We start from the raw sequence: 21,954 nt of genomic DNA on the forward strand, positions 1-21,954 counted from the left end.
TGTTTTTTCGTTCGCCGTGATGGTGGTGGCTGAAAATTAGGTCCATGTGGCAGGCCCGTGCCTAACGTTGTTTCTGGGTCACTCCCAGAACTACGGTCTTTTCCCCTAACCCTAACCCCTAACCCTAAAACCTAACCCTAACCCCAATCCCTAACACTAACCCTAACCCACCCAGAATACCCAAATTTTTAATTGATATTACCTCAATTGTGAGGAATTTTTTGAACAGGGGACAGAACCTATTTGGGCTGTCCCCGCCCGAAAAAACACTTGAACTCCAAGGTTTATGGTGTGGGACTCACGGGGGAGACGGTGGGACGATCGGGGTGGCATGCTAGGCAGGCCCGTGCGCAACGTGAGTCCCTTAATTGGGACCACGGTCTGGGGACTCCAATCCTACCCCCCAACCCTAACCCTAAACCTAACCATATCCTAATCTCAAAACTTAGCCCTAAACCTAACCGTCGCCTAAAACTTAGCTTTAAACCTAACCGTCGCCTAATCCTAAAACCTAGCCCTAACTCTGACAATTAACCCTAGCCTAATTCTAAAACCTAGCCCTAAACTTAACCTTTATCTTAAACCTAGCCTAATTCTAAAACCTAGCCCTAAACCTAACCTTCACCCTAACCTTAACCGATAACCTCCAATTCGGACCGCTGCGCTAATCCGACTTCCAAACCTTAAACTTAACCAATCTTGGCCCCAAAATTCCCTAACGTTACGATTTGGCTCTAAAAGCTAAAATCTAATTTTAAACGTATCTCTCACTAATGGTAACTGTGGAGATTAACCCCAAAAAAGACAACTTGAATTGGAACCAAAAGGCTTTAAATCTTAACTCTAAAATAAAAAATAGGCCTAATACCTTAAAGCTTGATTGCCTAAATTGAACCAAATCAGTTAACTAAATTGGTTGAATAAAAAATTTAATTACATTAATTAATTAAAATAAATTGTCAGATTAATTTAATTTAGTATTGATTGTTTAGTTAAAATAATTTGGGAAGTAATTAAGCCTTAATTGATTTAAAATGAATCTAACCTAATTGGGATTAATCCAATTTGGACTTTATATATAAAAAAATATTTATTAAATTTTATATATTTATATTTACCTATTTATACATTTATAATTATAAATATACCTATATTCTTTATACCTAATCCAAAATGCATGTAATTACCTAGTTAATGCACCAGATGGCGACATTCGTCGATGGGCCGCGCCTAATTTCTCATGCACAGCAATGCATTCTGGGTCTTGTAAAAAGAGCAGAATTAAACGCGAATATCTCAGCAACCGTTTGGCCTATCGACATGCCGTTTTTTTGCCGTGTTCAGCATAATCTACTGTTTCAAATGACATCAAAATTAAAAGTGCACGGAAAATTTTAATTTCGCCCGTTTTGACTCAATGTTAGATCCCTAAATCAATATAAATCTAATATTTCACTCAGAATTATGTTTACTTGTGTATTTACATTAATTTAATCAGAAAAAAATCCAATTTGCATAATTAATACTGCAGATTGGGCCGTTTTTGCATAAGCTCCGCCTAAATGCACAGAAAGGATTCTGGGAACAGAATCAAAGGCTAATATCTCAGCAACCGTTCGAGCTATCGACATGCTGTTTTTTTTGCCATGTGCATCATATTCTACTGTGTCTGATGACACTAAAGTTGAAAGCACACAAGAATTTTTAAAAAATCTACCATCCTGGTGAAAAAGGTTCATTTTAGGCACATAGTTTCAGCTTGATCCATAGAGATTCGAGCTGGGGGGCGGCTACATCAGTAGAAGCCTGATTCTTCCCGAAACTATTCCATCGGTGACAGCCTTGGAATAACGTAGGGAAGAATCCGCTGATGTACGCTCAACCCTTGGGGACTCGACCTAGTAAAAGCCTGATGTCTTCCTGAAAAATTTCATTTTGGAATTCGTAAGGAAGCCATCCGCTGGGTTGCTACCCGCCCAGGGCCATCTGGGGGTGATGCTTTTTGCATTGCGCTTTGGACCCCTGGTTTAGCTAGGAAAAGGGAACGAACCGAGCATCTCGGATACCTTGCGGTGTTAACGAAGAAGTGCTTGGCCAGTGCCCCTGCAACGCTTCCCGGATGCGTCGATCCAGTTCTCAGACCCTAGGTGAGTATACGGCCTCCAAGGTGAGTTTTTGGCCTCCGTGGGTCTACTAGGACAGCGTTGGACTCGTTTGCGGACCTGTTCGTCGACCCTGCCAGAATGTCTTGGGAAACCTTGCGGTGTTAACAAGTGACATTCTCGGCTGGGTGAGGTTTGTAGCCGGCCTCCCTGGGTCCACTAGGACAGCACGCAGGGCGGTGGTCTGGGGCCAACAGACCTTAAATGGGGCCAAGTCTTCTACTGGTGGCTAGCACCGACCACACGGCAGCACATCATGCACCACACTGCACCACACTGCACCCACACCATGTTAGCTTCCCAATTTCACTTGTGTAGCACTTTGATAGAAATAATGCTTTACACTAATAATGATAATAATAATAATGTTAACAATAACAGTAGCAAAATGGTAGCGTTAAAAATAGAGACAAGTTCTCTCCCATTCTGCTCTCCTTCACTTCCACTCTCTTCTTTTAAGAGCAAATTAGAGCCCATTATAGTCAAATAAATAGATAGATAAAATAGGTTAATAGACAATATAGTTCAATGACTCCACCCATACGGAGGAGTTACTTAGCGTTAGCATTAGTTAGCTTCTGATTGGACATGGGACACAAGCCGAGGCTTGATCCACCTACGGCTGGCGTTCAGTGGAGGGTGTTCAGTGATCAAAGGCCGAAACACCCGTTGAGCCTGAGGTGCACTGCTGATGTGTCCTAAAATTCATTAAATATTTGTGTTTAAAAAAATAAATAACCTAGACCAGTAATTCAAAAATAAAAAAAATTTTTCCAAAAATTAACAAACAAACATAATTAATTAAACAATGAAACAATGAATAAATAAATAAATAAATAAACAAACAAATAAATAAATAACTAAAAGAACACATGTAATCTCTCTCTAAAGAAATCTTTAACTTGGAGACTGACCCACTCACTCCAGTGGCTCACCTCTCTGTTATTATTTCTTTTAAAAAATACATCAAAAGTCTGACACAGCGATAGCTGTGCAATAACATGCGCCGGCCAGTGCCTCACCCTTGGCTCCCGCTACATCCACGCAGGTTAAGACCCTGTGATGGGGGGGTCATTGTACGTTTCCAAAAACCTAACCCGTGCCTAACGTGGTTTCTGGGTCACTCCCAGAACTACGGTCTTTTCCCCTAACCTAACCCTAACCCACCCTCGACGCAGGATACCGAGGAGAAGGCCAAGATGACCCATGGATTTTCATGCCACCCTCAGAGGTCTGGTCCACCCTGAAGGCGAAAGGCGATCGTTAGCTTAGGCTCTGGTTGCGTGCCTCGACCACTGAGCCAGTGCCCGCTTCATTTGCCCTTAATAGATCTCCGCTGGCCTTGAAGTGACCCTAAAATAGGCGTCCGCCGGCCCGACCTTACCCCACTCAGAGCGTTAAAGCTCAGGCATGTGTATGGAGATCCATAGGCGTCGTACATTTATTAGGCTTAAAATTAGTTTATTTATAATAATTTAATTAATTTTCCAAATAGGATAATAATCACGGCTTAGACTTATATAATTAAAAATAAAATAGGGGGAGATGGTAACTATGCTCCATCCTGCTAAAAAATTAAAAAATAAAAAATAAAATAGTTTAGACCGGAAACTTTTGGCCTGAACTTTAAATTAGAGGCGTTTATTAGCTATTTTAATTTAAGTGAATAGACTCTTACCTTAGCAACGATCCAAAATCCCGTTTAATTTAACTTTAGATGGGTTTTGACCCAATTCCAACCATTTAAATAGTGTTTAAGACGTTTTAGGCCTGTAAATTTGCATAACTCCGCCCATAAAGGCAATTTTGGAGTACATTTTAACTAAACTCCAAAACTACAAAAGATACAGAAAAAGCGTTTTTTGCGTCGTGTTGACCAAGATTTTTTGTATAATCTGCAACATAAAGTGAAAATTCACCCTCGGTGAGGAGATTAAGCCGATTAAGGACCTGGGCTGGCTTCCCACTGATAGAACTTAACTTGGCTGGGGATTATACTGTCATTTTGATAGATTTTTCCTAGAGGGCTGCCCAGTAGAAGCCTGTTGGCCTTATTCGTGGCCATCCGCTGGGATTTGTGGGCTCAACATAGACTTCGTGCTGCACAGCACTCTGCCCGAGTGGTCCTGGAAACCTTGCGGTGTTAACAAAAAGGGCCACTGGCAGAGAAGGTGAGTCATGGTCTTATACCGGTCTTCACTTTGTATACATGTGTTGAAAATGTTTATTATTGTGTGATGGTTCAGGTTTGGTAATTGTAATGCAGCTCTAACACCTTATTATTGCAAATAGGTCTTTAAAATAACAAGTTTTTTATTATTAAATAGGCCTCTAAATATAACCATTTATCTTTAAATAAATAAATTAAGAGGATTATTTTCTTAAAAAATGATCTTAAATTAATAATTAATTTATTCTCTTAAACAATTATATTTTATCTCAGTAGATTTGTAAATACATTTATTAATTAATTATTTATTCAATTGGCTTTGGGACACTGGCCCGGGAGTGATCGACCTACGGCTTGCCGCCATGGATGAGGGTGTCTAGTAATTAAAGGCTGAAACACCCTGTGACTCTATGGTTTACTACTGATGACGTGTCTCAACATTTAGGATTTCGTTGGGCTAAAGAGGGCTTTAATTTTAGTCTGTACCCTTAGCCCTTAGCCGTTTTTTTAGCCCCAGCCCTAAATTTAACCATTAGCTTTAACCTTAATTTGACCTCACAGAGCTTCGAAACACAGGAGCCATCAACAACCCTCTAGTAATCAAATCCATAGAAAGCAAGTTACCTGACAGCATCAAGAGAGATTGGCTTATCTTCATGGTTAACCCGAGGAATAATGTTACATCAGACAATCACTTTGAGAACCTTCTTAAATTCCTGAAAACACAAGCGGAAATTCCTGCAGCTTGCAAACCAAAGTGTGTAGGATGCCGGTGCAGCAACTGTCAACCAGGAGGGAAGGAAATGACCCTAAGTGAGGAAAGAGAGCTGGAAATCAAGATCTAAGTTCCCTTCCCAACAACAGGAGTGGGGTTGAAGCTACCTTCTTGAGAACAGAAAGACAACTCAAAAAAAAGGCAGAGTGGAAAATGGCATACACCGCTCAAGTCCATGAGATGGTGGAGAGAAGAGCAGCAAAGAAACTCGCCAAAGAGATCATTGCCAGCTGGAAGGGACCAGTATGGTATGTCAGCCACTTGGTGGCACCAAACCTGCACTCTCTCACAACACCTATGCGACTGGTATGGAATAGCAGCCAGAAGCTTAAAGGAGTCAGTATGAATGATCTTCTGCTGAAAGGGCCTGATGTCCTCAATCCCATCCGAGCAGTACTACTCAGGTTCAGGAGAGGCGTCCGTGCTGCCCTTGGTGACATCAAGATGTATAATTCTGTTTGGCTAGAAGACCTGGAGATGCACCTCCACAGATTTCTCTGGAGAGACACTGAGGAAGGAGAGATTGAATAGTATGCTATCACAAGAGTCAACATTGGCGATCGACCAGCAGGGTGCATTGCGCAACTGGCCATGAGGGAGACCGTAAAACTGCCCATGTTTGCCGACCTGGAGGAGGAACGCAGGATACTTGAAGATACCTATGTCGGACATCCTGCACCAGAACATCAAATTAGTTGAGGAGATGATGAAGGCAGGTGGGTTCTTCCTCAAGCCTTGGGTCCAGTCAGGCCAAAGTGGGAGGCAGGAGATAGTACCAGGAGAACAAGGAGTGGAGTCAAACACAGTATTCATTCTCCCAAACCAAATGAGGGGAGACAACAAAGCCCTTGAAGTCGGGCACTTTGTTGCAGAGGATAAATTGTACCTCATGACTTCAATCAATTTCTCTGACCAGAGCGCAAGCCAAGAGAAACAAGGATGATTGACTTTCCTTCTTCTGAACTCCCACATCAGGAAGTACTGTCGGAACTTAGAGCCCGTCTCCAAGCTGACATATCACAAGGGTGATTTATACTTATAACTATAACTATATTATTAACTACTTTAACCAAATCCTTCTAATTGTACTATAATTAAAATTGTTGAAATAGTGAGAAAACTCCTCAGACCTGGATGAGAATGAGCAAAAACTTCTTTATTGTAGACAATCAGTCATCCATTCCATTGAGCTCAAAGAAAACAAAAATTACAGAAACTAAAGTATCAAAAGAATGACGGAGCTGCAGCATCCTAAAATTTTTTCATCGTCCACGCTACCCCATGAAAGAACACTCTCTGAACTTCCCCTCCAAATTTCACACAATATATACCCTGGCGCTTCTATGCACCTCCTATTTTTGATTCCTCCTACTTTCGGACAAGTTCCCATTATTTTTCAAGTTGCTCTCTGAGGCTCCACCTACTCATTTACATGTTTCTTCTGAAATCCCCTTTTTTCCCCGAATTACCTCATACGCCCTCTTGGTGACTTCATGTCCTGTTTTTCTGAATTCCCCTTATTTTCCAGAACCATCATCTGACCCTTACTCATATGCCCTTATATGGCTTTTCCTCCTTTCTTGATTTCCTATTATTTTCAGCCTTTTTCGTCACTATTTAAAAAAATTTCTAATTTCACTATTTCGTCATTATTAAAAAAAATATGCTCAAAAGAGCTCAGCAATAGCTTAGCAATAGTAACAGTATAACGAATAGATAAGAGCTTTTTAACATAATAACTTGTGACATAAATCAGACTCATAGAGTGACTTATAATCAGTAAAAATCATATACAGACGTAGACATAGTGAATTATAATCAGTAAAAATCATATACAGACGCAGATAGCAAAAGAGAAACTTACTCATTGTAGTTGAATGAAGGATTAATCGTCAGGACGTCGGTCATAAAAGACTGAGAGGCAAATGTGACTTTGTACATGTAATAACAAATGTAAAATTGTTATGTAGAATGAAGAAGACCATGGTTCCCAGACCTTAGCTCAAATTGTTATGTAGAATGAAGAAGACCTTGGTTCCCAAATACAGGTCCTGGGATCTAAGGCGAGGAAAATCCATAAATGGGCATATGGGTAAAAGGTGCTGGGAAATAAGGGGAAATTGGTGAAAACATAGCAGGTGATGCCGGTAAATAAGGTGATATGAGGAAAGTGACCAGGTGGAACATTTACAGCATTTGGCAGATGCCCTTATCTTCACTGTGGGACTGTAAGAAATACTGGGAACCAAAGAGGAGGTGCCTAGGAGCACCAGGGTATATATTGAGGATTGGCATGGTAGGTTCGGGCGCATCTCTAGAGGATTGTCTGTGGTGTGTGATTGCGTGAATGAATGAGAGTGTGTGTGTGGTGTGTGCAAGAACGTCTTGAGAGAGAACGTCATCGTCACATAATATCTCTGGTAGTGATGCTCTTGGTCACTGTGTCTGTTTAATCCAAATGATGTATTAATGTCCAGTTACATCCCTAACAGCCAGAGAGACAACACAAGGTTTATTTATCTACTATAATATACTACTATATATAATATAATATACCACCATATCCATGGTGGATTCCTTCACATGTCCAGTGTTCCTGGGATGGACTCCAGCTCCACAGCAACCCTGTGGTCGAACATGACATGATGTACACAGATGTACAGAGTTAAGTGCCAGTCTAGGGTTAGAGTTCACAGAGTAATCAGTTCAGGATTCAGTTCAGGTATATTTAATAGGACCAGGAATGACAGACAGACAGAAAGTTTCCAACAAAAGAGTGTTGGTATATTGTTAAACACTGCTATGAGGATTGAGCCGAGCCTTTAATCTTTATTGTACTGGTTATCAGGAATATGTAATAGTATCATCAGTGTATAAAGATTTCTTTATTATAAAAATGATATGACCCACACTACAGAAAACACTTCATGCAGAAGAATAAATATTGTATAAGACTTTTAACACTGTAAACATTGCTGGACATATTAACAGGTTATTTTGGGATGTTTATTTGTTTTAGACTTTTTGTCATTGTGATACACACTGGATCTCAACCTTGACAACACATACTACTTATTTTATACAAAAGTCCTATGAAATCAATTACAGACTGTTATTATTTAATAGAAAATTACATGACTAAGTGACTGCCTGGGAATCTCAGGTGCTGCGAGCTTTTTACTTTACTGTTTGAATTCAGTAACATCATTTTATTATTCAGTGGCAGCAGTCAGGAGAGTGCCATTTCACTTTGTTGTTTTTTTTTTTCTTTTTAAAACTTCTTGACAGCAGATTAAAGCAGTCTAGAGGCTCGTGTAGAGGAAACTTAAAATATCATGAGTGATTTTATATAATTATTTTACAGTAAAATTATTTTACTTTTACAGTAAATTCTGTGAGAAAGAACAAGAGGTCCTTATACTAACTGTTATGTTTGTACAGGCTAGAAAGATGGGAACTTTAGGTGTGTGTGTGCGTGTGTGCGCGCGCGCGCAGGTGCTTGATAAGAACTTGAAAATGGAATGTGGCCTTGGTGAGGTGATAACTCAGACATCTTCAGTAACCAGGGAGGATGCATGAACACACACACACACACCTGGGGTACAAATAAGAGCGCTGAAACACTAGAATTTTCCTCTATAGTGAAGCTTTAGCTCTCCTTTTTGTCAGTTTAGTAAATGTACATGACCCAACAGATAAAAAAGAAAAGAAAAAATGATTTAATCTTTAAAAAAGAATTTTAAAGAAGCATAAAGAAATAATAATGATGGGACTTGCAGTGACTGTTTACAGTAAACTCCATATGGCAGATGGGATGGTTATTAAATCAGATACAGAGAGAAAAGAACTAAATTAAATATTGTAGAAAGAAAGAGAGAAAGAAAGAAAAAAATAACAAGTAAAAGTACATTTTAAAAATATAAGGAATGAATTGGCCAAAGAGACAAAAATATAAAAAAGGGAGGAGAAAGAACTTGAGGAGGCAAAATGAAGAAATAAAGCAAAATATATGGTGGAAAGAGGAAAAAAAGAAGTTAAATTATATAAAAACAAGATGCAACCAAGATAAAAAATGTCATGAGGAAATTAAGAAAGAAGAAATTGAAATATAGAAAAATAGATCAACTACAAAAAAGAAGATTCCTTTAATGTTTAAAGGGATTTTAATAAAGATTTTAAAAGTGTTTGGTGAAAAGGGTTTGAAAAGAAGAGACTTTTAAAGGAAAATAAATAAATCAAGATCACAACTGTGAGTTAATCATCTGTGGAGAAACTAATCTGAGATCCAATTAAAGAGGTAAAAATAATGTCTAAACATCTGTGTTCTAACGCTTCACCACCATAACTGCTTTATCCTGGAAAAAGGTCTGAGGAGAGACTCCTGTCATACACCAGACCTGGTGAGTGTCTTATCATTAATGCTGAAAAACACAACAGGACAGAATTACAGACACATTTAAACACATTACTTATGAACAACAGAAACATAAATACACACATTAGATGTGACATTTTACAGCACACAGTGAATATTACACAATATCATACAGTAAAGAGACAGTAAGTCAGTAACTCACTGTAGTGTCTCCAGTTTACAGTGTGGATCCTTCAGTAGATCAGAGAGCAGCTTCACTCCTGATTCTCCTGAATTATTATTGTTCAGATCCAGTTCTCTCAGGTGTGATGAGGAGTTTGACCTCAGAGCTGAAGCCAGAGCAGCACAACCTTCATCTGTAATACTGCAGAGCTCCATCCTGCAAGAAAGAAAACCTTCTCACACTTAACACACTCAGTTTTAGTATTGAAAACATGAACTACACAAAATCTTTATATACAGTACATTTACTCTCCATCTCACACACACAACAATGACTGTGTGTGTGTGTGTATGTAGTGTGTGTGTGTGTGTACCTCAGTATCTCCAGTGTACAGTGTGGATCCTTCAGCCCATCAGAGAGCAGCTTCACTCCTGAATCCTGCAGTTTATTCTCACTCAGGTTCAGATATCTCAGTCTGGAGGAGTTTGAGCTGAGAACTGAGGACAGAACTCTACAGCTTTCCTCTGTCAGATTACACCGACACAGACTGGAAGAGAAATGATGAAATATCAGAACACTGATCTCAAACACACAAACACAGCCATAATCCAGCTAAAGTTAAAGATGTAACAGAAATGTCAGTGTGTTTGTGTCACACACACAAATCAGAGGACAGGACACCACAGAACTAACTATTACAACCCACCAATACTGAGACCATCATCAACTGAAACATCTGTAGAACTTATTCATTCTGTAACATTACTGATGATCTGAATCCATTGTGAGTTTGTCATAATAAATCAGATATCACAATAAAACAGCCTTGTGTTATGTTACATAAATATTAATGTAATAATTCTCATTAACAACAAGAAGGTTGTTCACACTGGACATCACATCGTGACAGTTGTGACAGAGTTTCACTTGTAAAAATGTTTTCAGATGTTCTCTTGTCTACAGTACAGTGACATGTTAAAATCTCACAATGAACATGTGTATATGTTTTAATCAGTTACATCAGTTTGTTTTAATAAAACAATCATTTGATCAATTAAGGTTTGTGGATGATGGATGGATGATTGGATGGACTAATGGATAGATTGATGGTCAGATGAGTTTACTTTTTAGACTATAAAGAGAGAGCGATGGAAGCACAAGTGTTAAAGTTTTTATAGGAGATTTTCCAGGACATTGATTGTCTCATTAACACCATTAATTCAGGCTGTTGAGAGTTCCATGTAGATTACATCTATATAGGACAGAGTCCATGCTCTAATACACACAGAGAGAGAGAGAGAGAGAGAGAGAGAGAGAGAGAGAGAGAGAGAGAGAGAGAGAGAGAGAGAGAGAGAGAGAATTAAAGTTAACCAGCTGGTGATCAGGGTTGTAAGACGTATGTTGAATGTTGGAGCAAACAGTAACTGAATCCAGATTAGTGTTAATTTCATCACTTATTTTTAATTTAGTCTTAGTCTTGGGCCAAATGTCCTTGTTAGTTTTAGTCATATTTAGTCATTCACATCTTTTTTTGTTAGTCAAGTTTTAGTCGACTAAAAGTCTCGTCATTTTAGTCTAGTTTTAGTCAAAAAATGTGTCTTTTTTTAAATAACACATTAATGCTGATTAATAAAAAGCCTAAGATCAAAAAAAGCTAAGATCAAAACTGTAGGTGTGTGTTTTATATATATACACAGTATAAAGTAAATGACCAAGTTATACATGGTATTGCACTCACCATTATAGATGATATTTGGAGCAATATTACATGTAATTATTAAACTTGATTACTTACATATACATTTGCTTTTAAGCCTAATTATTAATGTTGATTATGATGTGATTGTGACAGGGGAAGAGGTTTCAGGTTGGGGGTAAAGAGTTTTTTCTGTCAACACATTTGAATAAGAAACAATATCAAGGCTATAAAACTTGTCAAAACTCACAAAAGTATCAGTGAGAAGTTGAGAACACGTTTAAACAGTACACACACTCGGACTTTAAACAGTACACACACTCGGACTTTAAACAGTACACACACTCGGACTTTAAACAGTACACACACTCGGACTTTAAACAGTACACACACTCGGACATTAAACAGTACACACACTCGGACTTTAAACAGTACACACACTCGGACATTAAACAGTACACACACTCGGACTTTAAACAGTACACACACTCGGACTTTAAACAGTACACACACTCGGACTTTAAACAGTACACACACTCGGACTTTAAACAGTACACACACTCGGACTTGATGTACATCACATGTGTTACTTTACTGATACTGCTTTTAATCGTAATGTAAAGACCGGTCATCGGGACATAAGCTGTCATGTACAATAAAAGCGCAGCGACAGGAAATATCATTTAACACAAAAAGCCGCCTAGCCGCACTATTTTATCGGAAGCAATACAATTGTTCAGCAGTGTCGTATTGCAGCCACAGCCGTATGAGACCTGTAACGAGCAACAGTGCGAAGCCGTGAACTCGTCCTGAATACTTTAAAGGCGTAACAGCTGATGAACAAACAGAGACAATTGTAGAGATTTTATCTTAGTTTTTATTTTATACAAAACATTTTCCTCTCGTCTTTTTTCATCAACAATAATCCATGTTAATTTAGTCTTAGTCAGCGTTTTGGACAGTGGTGCAGTCTCATCATCGTCTTGTCTTAGTCATGAAAAAAAGGTTGTTGACGAACATGTTTCGTCTCGTCTGTCGAAATTAACACTAATCCAGATCATGCTCTAAATCTGGATCATCTCACCACCATAAACAAATGAATAAAAATGTAAAAATACACGTGTAGATTTCCGTAAGGATCTCCACATGACTGTCTAATTTTATTTCCTCAAGGTTTTGTAGTTTAACAGACTTATCTTTACACAGATTAACAGCAACTTTGTGGAGGACTGAATGTTATTATAGCGGGCATCACCAAATGGCGGACCGAGTTACCCATTAAAATTCTAATATTATCATATTAAGTATCTCCTTATTATAATCTAATATTATAAGATTATATAAGCTCTTTGATATTAATAAAAAGATAAATCTTTTGTTCATGTGCAGTTAATCTAGTTATTACAACAGGATCGTCATCAAAATCCAAGCCAATCAAATCGATTGTTTCTGTTCCATACTCCAGAGCAGAAGGTGGCAGTAATGCACCTAATTACTCTGGTTGCCAGCCGCTATTAAAAACCAAGAAGAAGAAGAGATGGATTGTTTACCTTTCAGCAACAGAGAATAATGAGTGTAAGAGAGAGAGAGAGGAGAGAAAATGGCTTGCTCAAACATGAGAAAAGTCGATGGTGAAAACCGGACATTTAAAGATGACCAGACATTTAAACATGACCAGACATTTAAAGATGAATGGACTTTTAAAGATGAATGGACATTTAAAGATGACCGGACATTTAAAGATGAATGGACTGACCAGTACATGTTCATTCTGCCTGCAACCAGTTCTAAACCTTTGTGTCTCACATGCTGTGAAAAGGCGGCTGTTGAATTCTTTGTAGTAGGTGGGAGGAGCTTTGTCTCAATCAGCTGTGTTAAAGTGTTAATTAGTGGCTCTTTGTTCAGTGTGGCATCCAACAGCTCATGGGGAGATTCACAGTTGATTAGGGTGACCAGACGTCCTCTTTTGCCCGGACATGTCCTTTTTTGAAACCTAAAAATGTGTCCAGGCGGAATTTTGTTATTCTAGCCTCAAACGTGTTTACGGTGAATTTGCATTGCTCTCTCTTTCATTCACATACTAGTCATCCCCCCCTTCCCCCTACAGTTCACTTTGTATTGAGTGGAAGTGTAGGGTGTAGAGCTACCGTCATTGGTCGATAGTATTCTCTGTACACATTTAATTGGTCAGTCACCTCAAGCGTGAACTTCCTTGTTCACCCCTGGCAAAGCGCATGGCTACCCGGCATCTTCAGCCATGTCGAAACGCAAGTGTAAGTTCACTGACGAATTAAAACAAAAATTTCCATGTTTTCGTGTCGGTCAACATGAAGCTGAGTGCCTGACCTGCAAAGCAGGTACTTACGTGTCGGTCGCAAATAAAGGTGCCAACGAACCAGAGGCACACATATGTTCAGCATAGCATCGAAAGGCAGCGAGGGGCGAGAGTTTATCAGCTAATGTGAGGGAGTTTTTCGTAAGTAAAAAGGAAAGTGCAGCTGTCACTGCTGCTGAGGCTGCTGATGCTCTCCACACGTTAAGCACCACGAAAGCTACAGGTCAATGGACTGCACATCTGGCTTGTTAAAGGTTTTTAACAACTCAAACATTCTCAAGCGCTCAAACAAAGACCGAGGCAATTGTAAATACTGTGATAGCCCGACATTCTGTTGAAGATATCCCCTACTGTGGCGTGTGTACTAATGGGAGCAATCATGGAGCAGTAAAGATATTCCCTCTGCTCATTCAGTATTGTGATTGGAAAAAGGCGGTGTGCAAAGTAAATTACTTGAAATTAAAAACACCCCAAATGAATCAGCTATTTCACAGTACATAAGACAAACTGGAAAAGAAAGGGATATTTTCTAAATGCATTGCATTTACTGGTGACAACTGCAACACAGATTTTGGAGGAATCCAGCGTAATGAGATTGGGAAGAATGTTTTTGCAAATTTAAAGAAGTCCCTGCAGAACACAGCTCTTATTGGTGTAGGCTGCCAGCACATATTCTGAACAATTGTGTTCACCACGGAGCAGACACACTGGATGTTGACATTCAGCATGGAAAGTGTTCTTTTTGTCACAGGAAAAACCACCAATGCACATCAGTTAGTTTTTTGAAGATGAGTTGAGTGAGATTTAGCTCTGGCAAATGCATTCACTCGTGTGTGTATTTCAGTCAAAAATTCAAGAGATGGAGAGAGAGAACAATTCAGTTGTGGAAGTAAAGAGGAGTCTATACAGTGTCCATAGCATGCTTCATGAAAGCAAGATGAACAACTTCATGCCTCTTAAAGTCAAAAGTATGCTGGCACAAAATCAGAAGGATGGGTTAGGGTCAAAGGTGTGAGCATTTCAGTGCTCAAGTACAGGGCCTGTACAGTACATGTTAGAACTATCTAGAGAGATGGATGGCACCCATGGAGGAGTTTTCCACTTTTATGTGGATGGATCTGAGTGAGATTCCTGACTGGAATGACGTAGAGGGCTGTATCAGGCACCCAGCTGACTTCAGTGATCTACAAGCACACCAGAGGTGGACCAAAATCTTTGAAAGATCCAAAAGTGCTGATTCATTCACCATTGTTGTTGTTGTGTTTGTGTTTGTCGCTGCTGCGCTAACGTCGCTGGGACACGTAACACGTATACAGTGACGTCACACTCGGCTCTGTGATGCTCTCTAACCGATGGAAAGGCAAACCGGAGGTTCACCAGTGGAACAAACTCTGAACCAGCACCCGGTTCATTCCAATGGAAAAGAGGCAAATATGAGACCAAACACGGGTCGTTTGAGGAAATGTACCCGCAGAAGTCAGCAGTGAGGGCACCAATGAGCATCTCCACATGAGCATGAGACTGGCACTAACCCCATTTAAGCCAAGATCCAACCTGCTGACAGGACAGTTACATGTCCATGTCTCTCAGTAGGAACAGAAGATGGAAAGGGAGTAAGGAGAGGTGGAAAGGAGAGAGGGAAAAGGAAGCTGCTCAAAGCTCTGCACTTTTCTGTTATTCAGTAAATTCTGCCCTGTTCTATTTTACCTGAAATGTCCTTTAGCCTAAAGTTCCTGTGTTATTAATGTAGTTAATGTTTAAAAAAGCGGCAGCTCAAAAGTCTTCTGTTTCATTTTGTTCTTAAAGATTAAAAGCACTTTTATTTTATTCAGAAGATTCTGAATGTTTGACATGAAATCTAGGCCCTAAGTTCAGGCTGCACAAAGCTGTGTTTGTACTTTATTTATTTTATTCAGAAGAAATTCAGTGTCTGTTGTCTGTTACTTGACACGTAGTAAAGACGACTACAGGATTGTTTTACATCCAAGTGCCAGACAAGTTCAGCCTGAAAACACTTGGAATTTAACACTAAATTATATAGAATGTGTGTTATTGAGTTTATTAACATGAGATGCACTATTTTATGTGACGATATAAGATTCAGACCTTTTGCTGGGAGGAAATTTTAGTAACTGGACCTCTTTGAATTTTAATTGAATACCCCTGTATTATGGGATGTAGTTAATGGCTTCATAAAGCTAATAAATTCCTCAAATTCAGTCATAAACTTTAACAAACATGATTTTTTTCAGCAAGGAGGAGTTCAACCTCTATCTGATGTCTTACATGGACAATCTGTTTAAGGAGGCAGAAGAAAAAACCCTTTGTTATCTGAGCTATCAGGATCAAGAGGACATGACAAACTGTGAAAGAGTTGTGGAGGAGAAAAGATCATCACTTCTCAACAATAGTTGATAGTTCATTCATGGTTTAGTTGAGAGCTGCTTACTAATGTTATGAGTACTGAACTGAGTGACACAAATCATTATGTACATGGAGCTGAGCATTAAATAAGTTTAATAAAAAGTCAGTTTACTGTAGTGTTTATAAGGAGCTGATCAGTTCTCCACTCTATAGTGACCCCAGCTAGCAGGTCCAGTAAAGCCCAGTCAGCCCAGTGTGCTAGAACCAGTCCAGGCCTTTATTAAACAGTTATAGATGAGTGTATCAAGCATTCAGGCCAAAGCTAGGCATTAACCTATAGCAGCCTGAACTAACAAATGTGATGAATAAAAGACAAAAGAAAAGTTAATTCACTGCACTATGATGTATGAGACCTGGCTGGTCTAAAGTTCAGTATGGACCAAGTTCTGAAAAAGGCTGCAGCTCCACATACAAAGCATTGTTAGTGGTCCATGGTTAGCTTGGCGGTCGAAGCTCTGCTCTGATGAAGAGTTAAAGGTACAAAAGGGGTCACTGTCTGTGACTCAGTGTGGCAGGACAGAGTAGGAACATATTATACCTTTATCTTGTACTGTGGACATGGGCTGGGAGAAGACCAAGCATCACTTCACCATGTAGTTACTGTATCAGGGGTGAAACAGACTGCTCTTGTGTGCATACAGTGGACTTTCCTCAGAAAGAAATGACTTTCTCACATAAACAGCCATTTAAAGAAGAATGAAACGTCCATTGTATGTTTTCTGTTTGTGATTTCCAGTCAAATGTTTATGGAACTTTTAAATCACATAAAAACACAACCAACATTCACTAAGTTACCTTAATCTTGGCCTAGTAACATCTCTGAACAATTACAGGAGCCTGAAGATGCTGACAGTGGTGACGTCAGTAATAATTTAGTACATGATGACTGCAGTGAAATGGATGAAGACTTGCCTGATTTGGTTGTTCAGAATTGAGGCGCAATGTTATTAAAACTAGAACATCTTGTACATGAACCTTCTTCAGCTATTGGCACACAGGAAGCTCTCGCATCTTCCAATTTATATGCCTGGCTGAGTATTTTTTATTCAATTCCGAGTTATCTTGAGTCTACACTTTAATTCTTGACAAAGTATTTACTTGTCCCGCAGCGTCAGCTTTTAGCCAGCGAGCATAACTAGCTTGTTAGCTCGGCTACGGCTAGTACAAGCTCTCGCATCTTCCACATTTTCATTTCACAGACTGGAGTGAGAGGCAGGGAGTTGACCTGCTCAGTCCAGTGGCTCGCTCCCACCCTGCTCTCCTCCATGTCCTTTCTCATCTTTTAGAATCAAGTGATATACAATAAATAAATAAATAAATAAACAGGTTAAATAGTCCGCATCTAGCCGGCTAGCACAAGTAGCCCATTAGCTCGGCTACCGCTACTACAATCTGTTGTGCTTGCTCTGTAACACCATGCCGGTTACGTCTCTGTCTTTGAGTGCAGGTGAGGATGCATTGGAGCTGCACTTGGTAGAACTCCAGCTGGTTGCTGTGGAGAAGCAGATCCGCGAACTACAGGTGAAGCAGGCCGAGCTGCGGGAGCGGAAAGCCGCGCTGGAAGCTCCCCGATTGGTCGCTCACCTGTCTCAGGTAAACTCCCAGGATGTAATTACCACTCCCTCCACCTCTACCCCGCGTGTTTCTCTGTCCAGGCCCAACACACCGATGAAGTGGCCTGCCCAGGAGCTGTTCACTCCGGCGCCAGGACACCGCAGGCCCTGGGTGCAGCAGCGGAGGACGCGTGCCGGTCCCCGGCCTAGGACCTCTCCCCCTCCACCACCGCCGGTCTTCGAGATCCCCACCCGGAACCGCTTCGCCCCCCTTCGCAAGACGGACTGCGACAACGTGATCATCGGAGACTCCATCGTCCGCCACGTCCGTGCTACGGTGGCTAAAGGTAAGGCTCGCACCCACTGCTTACCTGGTGCTCGTGTTCTTGATGTCTCTGCACAGGTACCTAGAGTCGTGAGCAGAAACATCAAAGCTGTGGTTCTTCATGTCGGCTCGATTGACACCAGCCTGAGGCAGTCGGAGATCCTGAAGAGGGACTTCAACACCCTGGTGGAGACGGTTCGCAGCACAGCGCCCACGACGAGGATCATCGTGTCTGGACCACTTCCAACTTACCAGCGAGGAATTGAAAGGTTCAGTAGACTTTTCGCTTTAAATGAATGGTTACAGTCATGGTGTCAGGCTCAAAAACTACTCTTTATCGATAGTTGGAATGTTTTCTGGGAGCGTCCTAGGCTATTCCGTGCTGACGGCCTGCACCCCAGCAGAGTTGGAGCGGAGATCCTCTCGGACCACATCTCCAGGGCGCTGAACATCTTCTGACTGGTAAACTACTCTTTAAATTTAAATCTTAATAGCCATCCTTCACCTCAGCACATTGACACAGAAAATGCACACATAGCTCATCCTATAGAAACTGTGTCTGTTCCCCGAGCAGTGAGATCCAAAAGTAAATACACGAGAAGTTCTCGAAATAATCTTACTGTAATTAGACCAGAAAAATGCCAAAGAAACAAACAAAAACAGTTCTTAAAGTTTGGACTTCTGAACATTAGATCTCTTGCACCCAAAGCACTTATTGTAAATGAAATGATCTTAGATAATAGCCTTACTGCACTCTGCCTCACCGAAACGTGGATTAAACCAAATGAATACATCAGTCTAAACGAGTCTACACCATCAGGATATATCTATAAGCACGAACCTCGTCTGACTGGTCGTGGAGGTGGTGGAGGTGGTGTCGCCACTATCCTTAGTGATTACCTCACTGTTACCCAGAGAACACAGCATAGATTTAGTTCTTTTGAAGTGCTCGTCCTTAATGTTACACTATCGCACGTGCACACGAAGAAATCCCTGATGTCTCTTGCTCTAGCGACCGTGTACAGACCCCCAGACCCCCAGGGCCCTACACAGTTTTTCTTAGAGAATTCACAGATTTTCTCTCAGACCTATTAGTTAACTTTGACAAAGCATTAATTGTAGGAGACTTTAACATTCATGTTGACGACACAAATGACGCTTTAGGACTCACATTTATGGACTTACTAAACTCACTTGGGCTCAAACAAAACATCACTAGCGCAACTCATCGACGTAACCACACACTAGATTTAATAATATCACACAGAATAGAAGTCACTGATATAGATATCATACCTCAAAGTGATGACATCACAGACCATTACCTTATAATGTACACACTACCTATAGAACAGACTAACTGTGTCTCACCACGTTATCGACTCGGTAGAACCATTATTTCGACCACCAAAGACAGATTCACAAATAACCTGCCTGATCTGTCTGGACTTCTTAATGTACCCTCAAACTCAAACGACCTAGATGCAATGACTAACAGCATAGATGCTATATTCACTAGCACATTAGACACTGTTGCCCCAGTCAGATTACAGAAGGTTAGAGATAAAACACTTGCACCATGGTATAATAGTCATACTCACACCCTCAAGAGAGAAACCCATAACCTCGAACGGAAATGGAGAAAAACTAAATTAGAATGTGTTTAGAATTGTGTATAAGGACAGTATGTCCAGCTACAGACAGGCTCTAAAAGCTGCTAGGGCTGAGCACCTGAGCAAACTCATAGAAAATAACCAGAACAATCCCAGGTTTTTATTTAGCACAGTGGCTAGTTTAACAAAAAATCAGAAATCTGAACACACTATTCCATCACATTTCAGTAGTGAGGACTTTATGAGATTCTTCACTGATAAAATCGAAAGTATCAGGAATAAAATAGGTGACGCCCAACATATGAGAGCAACCAGTGACACAATCTCACCTAAGGCTTTACACAGCTTTACAAGTACAGGACAGGAAGAGTTAGATAAACTTATTACTACAGCTAAATCAACAACATGTTCACTAGACCCCATCCCAACTAAACTACTGAAAGAAGTGTTACATAAAGCTGGTGAGCCTCTTCTTAATATCATTAACTCCTCGTTATCTTTAGGTTACGTCCCGAAGTCTTTTAAGTTGGCAGTTATTAGGCCACTCATCAAAAAACCTAACTTAGACCCTAATGAACTATCAAATTACAGACCTATCTCACACCTTCCGTTTATGTCTAAAATACTTGAAAAGGTTGTGTCTGTTCAACTGAGCTCCTTCTTACAGGAGAGCAACATCCTTGAAGAGTTTCAGTCAGGTTTCAGGCCCCATCATAGCACAGAAACTGCACTTGTTAAAGTTACAAACGACTTGAACTTAGCTTCGGACCAAGACTGTATGTCACTATTAGTTCTACTTGACCTTAGTGCTGCATTCGACACTATAGATCACAACATTCTTCTAGATCGCTTACAATATTACACAGGTATTCATGGTCAGGCTTTAAGCTGGTTTAGATCCTACCTGTCTGACCGATACCATTTTGTAGAATTAAATGGTGAATCCTCCAGTTTACTACCAGTTAATTATGGGGTCCCTCAAGGATCAGTTCTAGGACCTCTGCTTTTCTCTATATACATGCTTCCATTAGGGAACATTATTAGAAGACATGGGATTAGTTTCCATTGTTATGCTGATGACACACAGTTATATATCTCATCAAAACCAGATGAAATAGCCACAGTGTCCAAATTAACTCAGTGCCTTAGAGAGATAAAAGACTGGATGAGCTGCAACTTTCTATTGTTAAACTCCGATAAGACTGAAATACTACTCATAGGTCCAAAAACCAGTGCACATAAACTCTCACAACTTAACTCCCATTTAGAGGGATGTACTATTACAAGTAGCTCGACAGTGAAAGACCTCGGTGTTATACTAGACAGTAACTTGTCTTTTAAAAATCATATCGCCCATACTACCAAAACAGCCTTCTTCCACCTTAGAAACATTGCCAAGCTGAGAAACATCCTGTCTGTATCTGATGCTGAGAAGCTAGTTCATGCGTTCATGACCTCTAGACTGGACTATTGTAATGCATTACTAGGTGGTTGTCCTGCATCTTTAATAAATAGGTTACAGTTAGTCCAAAATGCAGCTGCCAGAGTTCTCACTAGGACAAGAAAGTATGACCATATAACCCCAATTTTATCATCTCTACACTGGCTACCTGTTAGGTATAGAATTGACTACAAACTGCTGCTACTTACGTACAAGGCTCTTAATGGTTTAGCTCCCATGTATCTAACTAGTCTTCTAACACGTTACAATCCTTCACGCTCTCTGAGATCACAAAACTCAGGGCTTTTGGTAGTTCCCAGAATATCTAAGTCTACTAAAGGTGGTAGAGCATTTTCTTATTTAGCTCCCAAACTTTGGAATAGTCTTCCTGATAGTGTTCAGGGCTCAGACACACTTTCCCAGTTTAAATGTAGATTAAAAACTCATCTCTTTAGTCAGGCGTACACATAATACATCCCATAATATCATGCACCAGTACATCAGACCAGCACATTTTTATGAACAGCAGATATGTTAATCCCTTTCCACTGCTTCTCTCTTTGTACCCATCCCGAGGCATCCAGACACTGTACCAGCTCCCAACGTCCTCTGTGGGACGAAGCCTTTGGACATCCACTGAGCCGAGGCCGACTCTAAGAATCCTGAGACATCTCCAGTTAGACTCTGTGGTACTCTGAAGATCGGAAGTCCTTGAACCTCACACCAATACAACATTTGTTTGATTGTATATTACAATCACACCCCCAGTGTCACCCATATGAGGATGGGTTCCCCCTTGAGTCCGGTTCCTCTCAAGGTTTCTTCCTTTACCAATTTAAGGCAGTTTTTCCTTGCCACTGCTGCCTGAGTCATCTCAGACTTGCTCATAGGGGAATAAATACATACACACTGTGAACTATAT

At 40.3% G+C, this 21,954-nt stretch overlaps 1 protein-coding gene across 1 annotated transcript in view; it reads right to left on the reverse strand.

Annotated features, from left to right (window-relative positions):
* Positions 1–7,686: 7,686 nt before the first annotated feature.
* Positions 7,687–21,954, reverse strand: part of LOC125139167 (NLR family CARD domain-containing protein 3-like) — a gene marked incomplete at its 5' end in the record, with an annotated part of 31,570 nt that continues 17,302 nt past the window's right edge. The window contains one exon of the mRNA XM_047802194.1: positions 7,687–7,784. Coding sequence (XP_047658150.1) covers positions 7,687–7,784 — 98 coding nt within the window. The remainder of the gene's footprint in view (positions 7,785–21,954) is intronic.

Source organism: Tachysurus fulvidraco, chromosome 17 (genome assembly GCF_022655615.1).
Source record: "Tachysurus fulvidraco isolate hzauxx_2018 chromosome 17, HZAU_PFXX_2.0, whole genome shotgun sequence".
Lineage (NCBI taxonomy): Eukaryota > Metazoa > Chordata > Actinopteri > Siluriformes > Bagridae > Tachysurus > Tachysurus fulvidraco.